Source organism: Falco naumanni, chromosome 3 (assembly GCF_017639655.2).
Source record: "Falco naumanni isolate bFalNau1 chromosome 3, bFalNau1.pat, whole genome shotgun sequence".
Classification (NCBI taxonomy): Eukaryota; Metazoa; Chordata; class Aves; order Falconiformes; family Falconidae; genus Falco; species Falco naumanni.
In genome coordinates this window covers 29,708,412-29,722,846 of record NC_054056.1, presented here as the reverse complement: position 1 = coordinate 29,722,846, position 14,435 = coordinate 29,708,412, and the positions used below count along the sequence as shown (strand labels likewise).

Sequence of the window (14,435 nt, the reverse complement as noted above, 5' to 3'; positions counted from 1 at the left end):
TAAAAACTCTGCTTCACAAAGCAAAAGTATTTTGTACTTAAATGATTCTTACTTCTCAAAATACTGAACACTTGTAGGACAAGACAGCCAACTGGGATTATTCTCTCTATGGTCGTTTGGGTCTTTTTTTTTTTTTTTTTTTTTTTCTTTTCTTCCTTGAGCATTACTGTCTTGTTCAAGATACAGGAAGTCTGTGTCAAAGTAATGGTTAAAATTCTGCAATGTCTGGCTCCAAGCCCTGTCATCCACTAGACTCTGCTGCCATGAAGCGTGTTTCTGTTTTTTATGTCCAACAAGAAAAATAACACTTTTATTTTTAATTTAAAAAATGTTTTAAAGTGTCACTTTGATATAATGTATTCCTACCTATTAAAATGTTCTGCATTTTAACTAGACGTTTTATTCCAGCAATCCATCAAAAACTGGAAGCGGATGGAACGGAAAAAGTAGAGGGATCCATGACGCATAAACTGGAGAATGTACTGAACAGTAAGTTTTGTCCTTCCAGCAGCAACTATTTATGGACTTTGGACTTTCTAACAAGCTTTAATATATTCCTAGGAATATGGTAGAAAGTAGAAAACAGTACAGTCTCTCTTGCCTTTTTGTGTTTGATGGTAATGATTTTAGGGTGTGATAGTACGCCATTTGAAAAAAGTAGTAGCTTTTGCCGTGACTTTCAGTAGCATTTGTCATAACAAAGAGAATAAATATCAAAATAAAGATGTTCTAAAGCTTTTATTTTAAAAGAATTTTGGTGGCATCTCAACTTGGAGTGGACAAAGAAAACAGAGGAGCTATATGGATAGAGAACTGTAGGAGGATGACCAAAGCTAAGTACCAGGATTGTAAGAAGTTTGAGCAAGAGGGGAAAATAACCCCAACTACAAGCTGTTTGCAGTAACAAGGTCTCTGAACAGAATCTTTTTTACTTAATGTGCTGCCATTTAGACTACTTGGAATTAGCATTCTATTTAGGAACTCTGAAAAGCTGTCCGTACTGTCTTTTCTGTTTCTCTGTGTTGGTTGTAAGGTTGCATTGAGAGAGATGGCTTGAATTTGCTGCAGTTCAGTATGCGTTTCATCAGATCAAAAAGTTACTTTTTTTAAAAATTCTGGGACTTCTGCCAAGATAATTTTACTTTGTTTCATTGTGATTTTTTTCACAGAGGAAGGGATGTTTCCCTTAGTGCTGTATCAATAAGCAGGAATGACATGCAGATAGCTGACTCAGTGTTGGAAAGTCTGAGTGTGTTTTATGAAATCAAGAAAGTGACATGGAAGTTCACTGTTTTTTCTTCTCTTGTATGAAGAAAGCAGTGACTGTATGTGTGTTTGCATGGGGAGCATAAAGCAAGCAGGAGGTTTTGTGAACAGTTCTAGCTCTTTTCAGTAGAGATACATTCATGCTCGCAATGAAGTGTTGTTTGACCATTGTTGTTCCCTTATCTTGTTACCTGGAGTGCAAAAAGACCCCAAAATCTCAAAAAAAAACACCCCCACCCCAATCAAAAAACATACAAACCCCCTCACACTCACTATATGAAGACTATAGCGTGTGCCTATGTGTGCAAAATATTTGAAACATATAGGATAGGAGGAAAAAGCATTTGCTCAAATTTGCCAGTGCAATCATCAGTGCTCTGTGCTCTGTATACCATGTAATGCACCAAAGCACAGATTCCTTGGAGAGCACTTTCCCTTTGACAAAAATGCGTTACAGATTTAAAATCAAAAAGCAAAAGTTTGTCTGTGGCATTTTCCTACACATAGCAATATGAGACAAATCTACCTATAATATATAATCACTGTTTCATTTCATAAATGCTGGCTGAAATCTGTATGCAGATAATGCAGACTATCTTTTTCAAGCTGGATCTGTAGAGGAGCTTGTGCCAGGCACTTCAGAGTGGTATTAAGTTTGGCTCTGCTGTGAAAAGAATTGGCTGCTTTTCCTCCTGATACTTTGCAAGTCATGATGGGTGGGAGGTAGAGGAGTACGAATTCAAGGATTTAAAAAGAGTAAATAATATTATGCAAAGTAGTGTAGGATCAAAGCTTTGTTTCTTGTCTGACCGTTGAAAAGCTTCCATAATCCATGATTAACAGGGCCTGCTTTCAAAAATGACTTCAAATCTTTAGTTGAATTTTACATTTTATGGACTGTAGATGCATATTTTGAGAGACAATTGGTGTTGCGAGCTTGATCACAAATTCCTAAAAATAAGGATCTTTTCCACAGCATCTGAATGTACATTAAGATTGTGCCAAACTACTGCATTGAAATGGCGTGGAACAGTAGAAGCACAGTGTAGTGTTATAGGTAGAATTATAAATATTGGGATTTTTTGCTAAATTGTTAAATTTAATTGCTAAATAAACTCTTAAGTATATATTTCTAAAACCACATGTTGTTCTATAATGAATTTCATGAAGAATTATATCTTTAAAAAGGTCAGTTAAATTCCATTATGTGGTGTTTTTGTCAGGCTCTATGAAAGACCACTGTTGGATAACTAGAGCTTTATTTTGAATAAAAAATTTGCACACAGTAGGTGAATCACCTATTTTGAAAACATAGTTAGGCAATATAGGATCTGAATCTTTATCCATGGATTACTTCAGGTTAGATTCCTCATGAGTAAAGAAGAGATAAAGATTGTTAACGTAGAAAGGATTTGGAGGGGTGAGGAGGGAAGAAATTTTGCAGTATTTTCTTAAGTCTAAAGAGACAAACCTGTTTTGCGTGAAGTATTGGATTTCATTAAGACAGTAATAAGTAATATGATGTATTTCAATTTCTATCTAAAACAGAAAAAATGCCAGTAGGAAAAAAGTAAAATCATTTACTTGAGGATTTATACAAAGTAATTCATAAAGATATGAAGATATGTGGTTTTAAACTAAAGATGGAAATCACTGTGCTTTTCCTGCAGTTGTCAACCTCTTAAACATTTGCATTGAATTAAAAAAATGCTTTGCGAATATTACTTTTAATTCCCAGATAGAGTCCACTGCTTCTTGGCTGTTAAACGAACGGACAAGAGACATGAATTCAAACAAAACAAACGTGACTTACTAGAAGGATTTAAAAAAAAAGCATTTATTATAACCTCAAGAGAAAATTCGTACTTTTATCAGTGGTCTGTATTTAAATGTTCAGCTAGCTGTTTTCATTGTGCCTTTCTCCTTAATGGATTAAAGTATTCTATGCTAAATAGTATGCAGTAGAAATAGCTATCCTGACAAAACTTTTTTTACATCAAGGCTTCAAAATTTCAACAAAGTTTAAACATTCTTTAGATATAACAATTATTTTACAAAGACTACTTTTAACATGAGTGGGCCACCCACAGTGTTGACTAGAGAAAATGGCATGCAAGCCACCCAGCGAGACTGATGTAATTTTTTTTCAGCTTTGCTTAAAGTATAGTCACTAGACCAGATAATGTAAAAACTTATACATGCAACGATCAAAAAGGCTAGAACAGTTCCACTGGGGGTTTTTTTGTTAATTAAAAGTAAGTCATGAGTTGAAAAATGCAAATATTCATATGTGATGTAAATAATCCCTACTATACAATAAATTCTATTATTCTGTGTTAGGAAATAATCCTTATTACAAAATAGAATGCCTTTTGGTCTGGATAGAAAAGATTTTAAGGCTGTATTTAATGTATTTATTGAAGAATATTCAGAGACAATACAGAAACTGAGTTGGGTGAAATTGTTGACCTTGATGAAAGGCTTGATCCTGTATGTAATGAAGCCAGTAAGATTTTTAATGCATTGTGAAGAAATTTGTATTCTGTTACAGTGACCAGCTCATTAGACTTTTTCAGTCGTGCTATTGTCTTTGACTTAATCATCGGTACTTTTCAATGACTCACTTAAATATCAAACATTTTTAATAATTTTTAAGACTTAATTTGAAAACAACAAAATTGTTTGCAGAACCCAGTGATAACTCTTAAAGCTATGACATTAATTAAAGATAATGAAATTATACTTCTCTAAAAAGAAAACTTGCTATGACTTTTTCCATATCCTGAGATGCATAATTTCATTGTAAAATGTAGATCTGCAGCCAAAGCAAACTATAAAATATCTGCAGTGAAGTTAAGCATTTGAAATAGGAAAGAGTGCTTGTTTTTGATTGCACAGGGGTCTTACCACATTAAAATTAAGTGGTTTACTTTGAAATAGTATTGTGTCAGTTGTAAAATGTTAACACAGTTGAAAAAAAAAGTATAAAAAAATTAGCAATAATTACTCATTTGCTCTAAAAAAAGCCTGAATGACTCATTAAAATGAGGAAAATCTGTATGTCATTTGAACTGATTACTCACTCCGCTTCTTCTTATATTCATCCTTTTAAAAATAGGAGCCAGTAACACAGCAGATACCTTATTCCAAGAAGTGCTGGGTCGCAAGGACAAAGCTGATTCAACAAGAAATGCACTTAATGTTCTCCAGCGTTTTAAATTTCTTTTCAACCTTCCCTTGAATATTGAAAGAAATATCCAGAAGGTATAATCCTTTAAAAATACTTTTGTTTGCTGAAATTAGTCTGTTACCTTTTTCTTGATGAATCTAAATGTTTGTTGTTTGTCTGTTTCTTTTTAAGGGTGATTATGATGTAGTTATTAATGACTACGAAAAAGCCAAGTCACTCTTCGGAAAGACAGAGGTTCAAGTATTCAAAAAATGTGAGATACGAGTTCTGTTATTTGCTGCTTTTTTTGGGTTTTTAACTTAGAGGCTTAAAAGCACATAGTAGTCTAAAGAACATTATGTGAGTTTTGTGTGGGTTTTAATCCATAAAAATTATGGATTTATAGGAATCAGTTACTATAAGCAATATTTCTGGCAAGTTTTCTGAGTGAGGTACGTACTACACAACTTAAATAAAATTGGCTGTGATTTCATTTATTAATGCTTGGTTGGATGTAAAAAGCAGTTACAGTGATCAAAATGTGACTTCAGGTATCTCTTACTGGCATATTGTTGGAAAGACTTCGAAGACCAATTCTCCGTTGTTGTGGAACTGTCATATACAAAATTTTCAGATGTAGCTTGGTTTCCAGATTAACTCCAGAAGGGTCTGATGTCCTAGAAAAATAACATAATTGTCAGTTTGTACCAGTGCTGAAGATACACATAGGATTTATTTCCTCTCCCTACTCCTAGATTATGCTGAAGTTGAAACCAGAATTGAAGCTTTAAGAGAACTTCTGTTGGATAAACTGCTGGAAACTCCGTCAACATTGCATGATCAGAAACGTTATATAAGGTAATCATTTGACTAGTGTCTTTATCAGACATCTGGTGTTAGATGTGTATTTAAATCTGTTTCCTAGACAGGGTAGTGACCATTTTTACTATAGTTGAAATACTGATTTTAAAGCTGTACGTAGAGTATTTTGAGATGTTATGATTATGTAAATAATCACAATGGATTGGTACTGGGTTGTTTATTAAATGATGAAAAACAGTTCTTGAATGAGAACAATTTAATGAAGGATAATAGAGTTTTGAATTTTTAAAAAATATTTAAGGCATATATAGTTGCTGTTGCTTCCTCTAAACCATCATGTTGCGCAAGCTGTGTCTGAAGTGATCCCTCATAGGTTGCAGATCTCAACACAGATGCCTTATTAACATGTCTTGCACTTTAGCTTGGCTTGATGTTGACATGGAATCATCATGAGCCAGATAATCGGGAGGTTTTAATCCAGGCTGTTGTTTAAATTTGGGTTTGGGTCTTTTACTACTCAGTCAAAATACTGTAGTGCCTTTGTATTTCATGAACATGAACTGGTTCCCCAGTTTCCCTTCAAATTCCTAGATTTTATGTCATTCGCAAAGCTGATGTTGAAGTCTGTTGTAGGCATACTGATATGAGTTGGTTGGACCTTCTACTGGGCAACCTTAACCGGCTTTACAGCCCTGGGAGCCAAACTAGAGTACTCTGGAACATTTGATGGTTTGACTTAGAAAGCTTTTAAGTTTTGGATGTTACTAGGTCTCCTAGTGTGGCTTGAAATTCTCGGTGCTTTTTTCAGTTATCTTAAAATATGTAGACCGTGAGCAACATTCTTAAAATTCTGACACCGGCGTGAGGCCTTTGATGTTTTGTATGCTCACCGGGCCCAATCACACAGGACAAAGTGTGGTATCAGTATATTGGGTCCCTTTACATTGTGAGTTTATGAGGACAATGGCCAGTGTACATTTATGTATGGTGCTTCTCATTCTTTTGGGTGCTATGTAAATATTGCCTATTTATTGGAATTGCGTTTTAAGGTAAGTAGTTAAGCATTTTGTGTTTCTGAAGAAGTCACTACTGTTTCCTTTCTATGTAAGTCCTGAAAACCTTACAGAGGAGCTTCTTTATCCAAGTCAAGTGTTACGACCCCTTCTAAGGATACTTTGGAAGAATCAGAGTTGTATGTGTTTTGTGGGTTTGATTCTGGGGTGGGTTTTTTTTCTGGTTTGCTTTGTTTTTCTGTAACCTCTCACTCTGAAGCATTGAATCTTTAAAATATGCCAGCCTACATACATTAAAGCAGACCACGTTAATGTAACTACCAAATGTATTCCACATACAGAACAGTATAATGAAGGAGAGCAGCAAGTGGACAAATGTGGAATAACTTAGTGCTAATGAATTAACAGAATTCCAGCATACAAACTGATTAAATTACTTCCAGTACTCTAGATGTGCTAACGTAGTTCTACTAGTGTAAATTTTCTAGAGGTAAGGTGTGAAGAAAGCTTTCTTCAGAGTATTTCAGCTAACAGGAAATTAACAAAATCCTAATGTAAAATTATTTGCATAGCATTTGCTATTTATACAAGGTTTTTTCTTCCTTGATATGTTTGTTTTATGTGCCTTCAGTGTCTTAAGGCTGAACAAGACCTGAAATACTGTGGGTTTGCCCCTCAGGTATTCAATGTTTACAATTAGGCATCAATTCGTATTTTCCTCTTTTCGTTATGGAATTTACACTGATAATTATTTTATACTGTTCAGAAGCAGTTTACCATATCACTTAACAGCCAAATAGATGTATATTTTCCAAGACCAGTGGTAATTTTTTGTTGAAATTTGGTGTCTACGCAAAAACTAAAGTCCCCCTTGACACGGAGGATAATTCATAAATGTCACCCTGTCAAAATGGTTGGTAGTGTAATGTTTGCATCCATCCAACCAATCCTTCTTTGACAGTTTATTTTTTGTTCAAGTATTGCAGACAGTTCTCAAAAGACAGAATTTTGCAACACAATCCTAATTAACATTAGATATTATTGTAATACAGCTTTTGTGTAGTTAAACATTTCCCTGCCCTACTTAAGGTAATAAATCAGTTTACTTCACCTTGAGCATCTTGAATTTTTTAATCTGTCCTGAGTCTCGTTAATACAGAATGTAATGGAGCACATTAGAGTAGCTACTGCTTTTTGAAAATACTCTTTTGAAAGTGCTTTTTTTCAGTCAGTCTTGAATGCCATATGTATTACTTCTGTGTTTTCTTTGAAATCGCAACAGCTGGCTTCTAATACTCCCCTCTCCTTAAAGACAGAGGACGTTTTACTTCTGTGTATTAGAAGCCCCAATCCTTTTCATTATCACCCCACCCTTTTTTTTTCCTTCAGACTGTGTATGATAAAAAAATAAAATAAATAAATAAATAAAACCTCACCCCCAGGAGCTTGGTTTACATTTGTTTGTGCATGTGTGTGCTAAAATTAATGAGCTGCCAAAAACTAATTCCTTCTGTACTTACTTGTTAAGGTTACATGATGATACAATCAGGACATACTAAGTTGGAAGAAAAATACCATATTTTATGTGCTTGAGATGTCAGCACTGATTCCAAGTGAAACATGAAGTACTGCACTGCAACCTCGGCAGATAAAGAGCTTGCTTTTCCAACTACTTTACTAGAGGCACAACTGAAAATACATATTAATGTGATATTAAATATATATGGTTTTATTTATTTCTACAAGGGTTTTTTGATGGAATTTTGCCTCAGTCAATGAGAAGGGGAAAATGTAAAGCTTGTGTTTGCTTTGGGTATAAGTGTATCTTAACTATTCTTGAATTTTTAAAATTATCTAAAAAGAAAGAAAGTATTTCTGAGTACATCTTTGGTCTGTTTTAATGAGGCCTTCAGTGTGTCAAGTCAGAGCTGTGATTTTTGGACTGGGTTTTACAGATATCTTTCTGATCTTCATGCGCCTGGGGACCCTGCTTGGCAGTGCATTGGCGCTCAACATCAGTGGATTCTGCAGCTCATGCACAACTGTAAGGAGAGCTATGTTAAAGAACAAAAAGGCAAGGATGTATTTTTATTTCATATATATATATTTGACATTTAGGAATTTGGCATTGCCTTTTATTTGACAAGGTTTAGTGTACAAATGATATTTGGGTTTTCCCCTGTCAATTTTGATAGCTTTTTACGAAGTTTTGAATACTGACTTGTATTTTTTTTTTCTTTATACTATTATAGAAACAAAATAGCGGTTAGAGTCTTCTTTTTGTTTAACTTAAAACTTTTAAGCTCTTTACTTGAGAAAAGCATTAAATTTCAATCACTTATCTGAAGTTTACTGTCCTCTCAAAATACTTCTCTGAGGTCACATGAAGTTTGGATAGTTGTCTGACTCTGCCAGTTAGATTTCTTTGTCACGAGATATTCCATTAGTATATGGATATGCAGGGCATTGGAGCATAATGAAATAATGTGTAATTTCTTGATATGCAGTGAATGGGTAACATGGTGATTTCTTGTTCTTTGCTGGTGTGAAGTTTCAAGATTCAGATAGCATTGTTCGGCCACAGGCCTGTGAAGGGGACAAATGAGATGGATAATGTTCTATTAAGACCAATATGAATACTTAGCTGTATTATGTCTCTCTTTGCCAGTGTTGCTTCTTAAAGAAATGTATTGGGTTTGCTTTCAGGTATGGCAGCAACTTAGCTACTAGTTAACATGATCCACCACATCAGCATGTTTTCAAAAGGGAATAGGTGGGAAGCTATTGGCCTGGCATTTCTAGTAGTAAAATCTGAAAACTAGATGTTTAAATTAGAAAATGACTAGTAGTGTCTTGTTTCTCAGGAAGTCTTACAGAGTTTGCTGCTATTTCTGAAATGAGTAGGCATATTGGAATCTGGCCTCTCTTGCCTTATAGGTAACTCCCGTGTTTAGTGTTGGTGCATTTGTATCCCAAACCAAATAAGGTGTTCTATTCTGAGAAACCACAAAAATTTTACTGAGCTGCTGCAGAAAGTTGCTGTAAAATTGCTGCAGGAGGCTTAAACTCTCTTTAGCAGAAATTACTACATCAGGTATGGAGTTCACGGAGTGCATCACATATGACAGTGATGTCAGTTAAGCTGTAGTGTGCACAGACAGTCTTGGTTCCACAACACAGTGTGAAGTGCTGTGGGACCAGCTGGAACAGCAGGCTGGTTGCTTGGCCTCTTGGTCAAAATTCAGAATGTTTCCAAAACCTCCCCATCTTCCCTCCTCGTCAAAACCCTGAGACACCACTACCACCACCCCCACAACATACAGCTATAGGGAGCAAAGCACACTTCTAAACATGTACATGGTTAATTAATTCTAAGCCTTCTTTTTCTCCTCCCACTTGCAAAATGTTATATAGCCATCTCTCAGCTTCTTAGCAAGAAAAATAGGGGCATGAATATACTAAGTGCTTGAGACTTTTGTTTTAGTAGGCTCTAGTAGATGCATGGCAAATACATTTAAATGCCTTGGCTTGTCTTGAGTATCTCAACCTGTTTGGTGTTTTTCTTGAACAAATCTGCTTACCTCAGCCTTAATATCAAAGGGGCTATTATGCTAGCAACTTTGTTTGGCTTACAGAAGAGGGAATTTAACTAACTTAAATGATCAGTAAATGCATGTATGAATAGTTAATATTTAATGCATGTATGAAACAAATGCTAATATATTATCACTACAGAGCTCACTGAATTTAACTGGTTTTCTTCCAACCTTTTATGTTATCCTTACTGATGTAGTTTTTGTACAGATCATAAAATATTCAAGAACATATTCTAGTTGATGGGATTTTTCTCTTAGTATCTACTAGGACAAAGGAAGGTTGTTGAATGTGACTTTTCTTTCCATAGATCTTTAATTTTGACATATGCCGGATGGGAGAAGGCAAAAAGAAAACTCGGAAGAATTGTTTTTAACTGCCAAGTAGAACAATGCTGATTGTGATCAGAGACGTGGAATGTGTTTTAATCTACTTTAATAGGTGGAGGGTTTTTTTAATAGTATGCTTTTCAAACATTTTCAAACAGGAAAAGTGTGAGGTTTTACTCATAGATATCAAATTGGTCATGCAAGACCTTGCAGTAACAAGTTAGAAATGTGGTTTATATGTTCATAAATTCACAGGCTATTTTTAAGAGAAAATAGTAATAAATTTTTAAACATTAAAGTCCTTCAATTAAAACATGCTTCCAAAAAAGATTCCTTTGGATATCAAGCATTTGGAGGAAGAGGTAGGTCATAAGGCTGATGCTCTAATGAAAAGGGCATTAATTTTTTCTAGGGTTTTCTTTTTCAAGAGGGATAATAGGCATTGTTTCTAGCAGATGGTAGTCTTCATATTGTGTATGCTGGAATAAGCAGACAGTAGTTCCAGTCCCACCTGGAACAGACCAATGATTTCTGGCTAGTGTTAGCTTAGTTCTGTGAGTTCAAACTGACTGAGTCAAAACTTCAGCACAGTAATCTTGAACCTCAGTAGCAGATTGTATCTTATTTTTGCATTTGTGCACAATTTTTCAATTTTCAACTTAGTTTGTGCCAAAGCATTTTGCTGCTATTTTATTTATTTTCAAAGCAGAGCTGTGCTCTGAGTCATTACACATGGATTTTACTACCTGAAATGGATTTGGAATTAGACTAAAGCCTTTCCTTTTCTTACCTGGAACGTCTTTTTTGAAAACTCTATTAGATATTTTGGATAGGATTTTTGTAGCTGATTGTCAAACAGTAAATATTCTGAAATAATTTATTTGCTGGCCTTTATATGTTCAGGAAGGGAAAGTTAACATTGCAATTATTTGCTAAACAAGCTAAAACCCAAACTAAAGTTAATTCTAAGGAGAACATACTCCAAATTCAGTCACTGATAGGACAAGCCAACAGTGTACTCTGGGACAAAATTGTTCCAGTTGTCAGCCCGCTACTAGAAGGCTGACCCTTTAGTCATTACAACTTAAATAATTTAGTTTTCTTATGTAGACATAGCATCTTCTCCTGTCTTTTTTAAGAGATTTATCATCTCATCCAGGCCACTAGTAATGGTAGTCAGAACAAATTCCCGATATTCACAAGAAAGAAATCTGGTTTTTTCCATTCTCTGTATCCTTCAATTAAAGTATAGTTGAAGAGTGGAGTGAGCTGATGTACATGCTGAGGTGGTTGAAGGTGCTGTCAGAAAAGCATGTATTAGAGATGTATTTAAATACATGTTTGTTTTGGTTTTATATTCAAATATATATATTTGATCTAAGTGTGACTCCTTCACTCTCAGTAGTAGTATGACAATGAAAAGTTGGTTGTTGTTTCTTTTTTAAAAAAAACCACAACCTCTTTGCTTGGATATTACTAGAGATTAACTCTATTTTGTAGAAGTACTCAGCAGTTATAAGCATGTCCTAGAAGTACAATCTCTGATGCATCTTGAAAGAAGCAACTGTGGCAAGTTTACAGGGCTATAATGGTCTTCAGAGTTCTCTCCAGGAAAATTTGTTTCAGGGGTTAGCAGAATTCCTATGTGTTTCAAATCCTTTCTTTTTTTCAGTTAATCCAACTTGTGCTAATACTATTTCCAAAAACTGAAAGGTATATCAAGCGGTGCTAAGCATTGTCAGATAATTTGGCCATGTGACTTAAAGGGTGAAAACTACCAAAAGCAAATTATTCAATTGGATGTTTCTTTTGATTTCAATAGACAGTTATTAATTGTAAAAGATGCAGTAATCTGATTTTGATTGGTTGCATTTATTTCAATGGGTACAATTAGGATGGGGAACTTTCTCAAGTCCTGTGTAAGAAGTACTTTACAGCAGCGTTTTGGAATATATTTCCTGTGAGGAATATCTCTGTATGTCTAATAATGTGCTGTTTCACATCAGTTTAAACAGCCCTGTTGGTTTGCTGATTAGTTTTGAATTATGTAGATTAACGTTTCGTTGTATGCTCAGATACGGTTGTTACTTACCCCTCATTGTCTTTAGCCTATCTATCTCTTGCTCTGTGTAGCCGTAACAGACCTTCATCATTTGTGAGGTAAAAAAAAAATAATGCAGGCAGATGACATTCATATTATGAGAAACTGTTGGAATCCAAGCCCACATGTTTTAAGGAATGAGTATATATGTATAAATATGACAGTGTATATATATGTGTGTGTGTATAGATACACACATAATATATATGCATATATGACAGAAGATCAAACTTTCTCCTGCTGTGAAGTATGAGCAGTCAGGAGAAAGAGACCAAACAGCGTAGCCAAAGTCATAATGGAAGCATGAAGCATTACAGAGGGTGCCCAAATCATGAAGCTCCCATGCTTGTGTCCTTAGAGTAAGCATCCTCCTGCTTCTCTGATGGTCAGATTATTTCATTAAAGGTGCAGCTGTAGATACAGGACCCGTGTGCAGCTGGCTGGAGTTCTAGCTCTGCTGTCATAGCAATGCTTGTAAATATATGGATTTATTAACTTTTTATGTCTTCTGTTTAATGTATCTGCCTTACTAATGGAATAGGCAGTTGTCCTCTTTATTGCTTTTGAAACCTTTTTTTTTATGGTTATGAAGTTATTTCCTGAAGCATTGATGGATGCCTTTTATAAATCTGATTGCGTCCCACTATTGCAGCCCACTGGAAGGACCTGAAGTAGGTAAAGTCAGTTTGTTGCTGTTAATTATTATGCATATACGTGAGAGAGAGGGAGATGCAGGAGACTGAATGGATAGGAAAAAGCACATTTTTGAAGGCTGTGAATATAAGCTTAACATGGAAGAGCACTATGTTCACTCAAAACGGTATTTCTTAAATCTCCAGCAAGAGATAGTTGAATGATAAACTGAATTGTGCTGGTATTTTATGCCTTGTACTGGCTAAAGTTTGAATTGCTGCCTCTGAACTTTGAATTTATAATTTGTAGAAATCTGGGGACTTTCAAACCTGGTACCTGGATAGTAAGTGGTTTCTTTCCATTAAGATTTTACATATTTGTAACTTTTAACTGGACTTGGCAATTCCCCTATTATTAGAGCATAATTGTAGATTTTCACTATGGTTTATGCTTCCCAGACTTGTTGGAATATAGGGGAACATGGGGGATGTAATGACATAAAATGACATGAAAATAAATGCAAATAAATGAAGTTTAGTTTAAAATTTGCCTGAGGCACTGGGCAGATAGCCAAAATGAGTTAAGCAATGGGATTCTTAACATGAGTATCAGCAAAAGAAGCTATGGAGTTTAAGACTCTTTTCTGTGTGGCCAATGTTTTTTGCTTAAACTTTAATAGTGGCTTAGTAGGTTTCATGATCCTTTAAGCTAAAATGGATAGGGACTCTAATCCAGCTATCTTCAAACTGACTGAAAAATTCTTCATTTCTTAATGGGTCTTTCTGAGGTATTATGTAAGATCATTGCAAGTAAGCTTTCTGTTAATACCCATTAGAAACTAAAACTGTAAATGGAAACACTAGCACAGTTGTAGTGTCATCTTTCTGCTGCCCTTTGGGCTGCAAAATATGTGATATACTACTTATTAAAGTTCCCAGCATGGAGACAGCTCTCAAAATGGGAGTGTGCTAGTTCAGTCACTGTGATGTTTGTTGTAATTCTTATTGCTGGGAAAAAGAACAATTTTTGCAGCACTCAGAGTGTGATGCAAAGCTCCCCAGATACTGTAAAAAAGCTATGCAGGTTTTTTCTGTGCCAGACTAACAGCAGCTGTATGTAGTGTGAAGGAGAGAGATCGATGCATAGAGCACATTGCTCGCTCTTTGCCACGCTGAGATTCTATTCACCTTGCAATGAATGATCCATCTTTGTTAGATCAGGCAGGCCGGCAAGGCTTGTTTCAAAAGGGCCTTTTCAATTTGTTATCCTAGCAGCTGGTTCTCTTCCATTGCCTTTGCTTACTGTACATCTGGAAGAAGAATTCTTGCAGCTGGGAGCCATTTCATGTCTAAACCACATCCCCTGTCCATAGCAGAAATACTCTTTTGACAGCAAATGTCAAGCAAACCCTTAATGGGTTATTAATGAAAAAAAAAAAAATCAATCAGTACAAAAATTGACACTGAATTTGTTTTCCTCTTTTACCACCTGTATCTGTAACTTTGCTG

The 14,435-nt window shown here is 35.2% G+C and overlaps 1 protein-coding gene across 2 annotated transcripts in view; it reads left to right on the top strand.

Annotated features, from left to right (window-relative positions):
• EXOC2 (exocyst complex component 2) overlaps positions 1-14,435 on the top strand; it is a 133,734-nt gene that overhangs the window by 48,780 nt on the left and 70,519 nt on the right. For both annotated transcript variants that reach the window (XM_040586157.1, XM_040586158.1), the window contains exons 7-11: positions 409-489; positions 4,385-4,530; positions 4,628-4,709; positions 5,191-5,293; positions 8,226-8,344. In XM_040586157.1, coding sequence (XP_040442091.1) covers positions 409-489; positions 4,385-4,530; positions 4,628-4,709; positions 5,191-5,293; positions 8,226-8,344 — 531 coding nt within the window. The remainder of the gene's footprint in view (positions 1-408; positions 490-4,384; positions 4,531-4,627; positions 4,710-5,190; positions 5,294-8,225; positions 8,345-14,435) is intronic.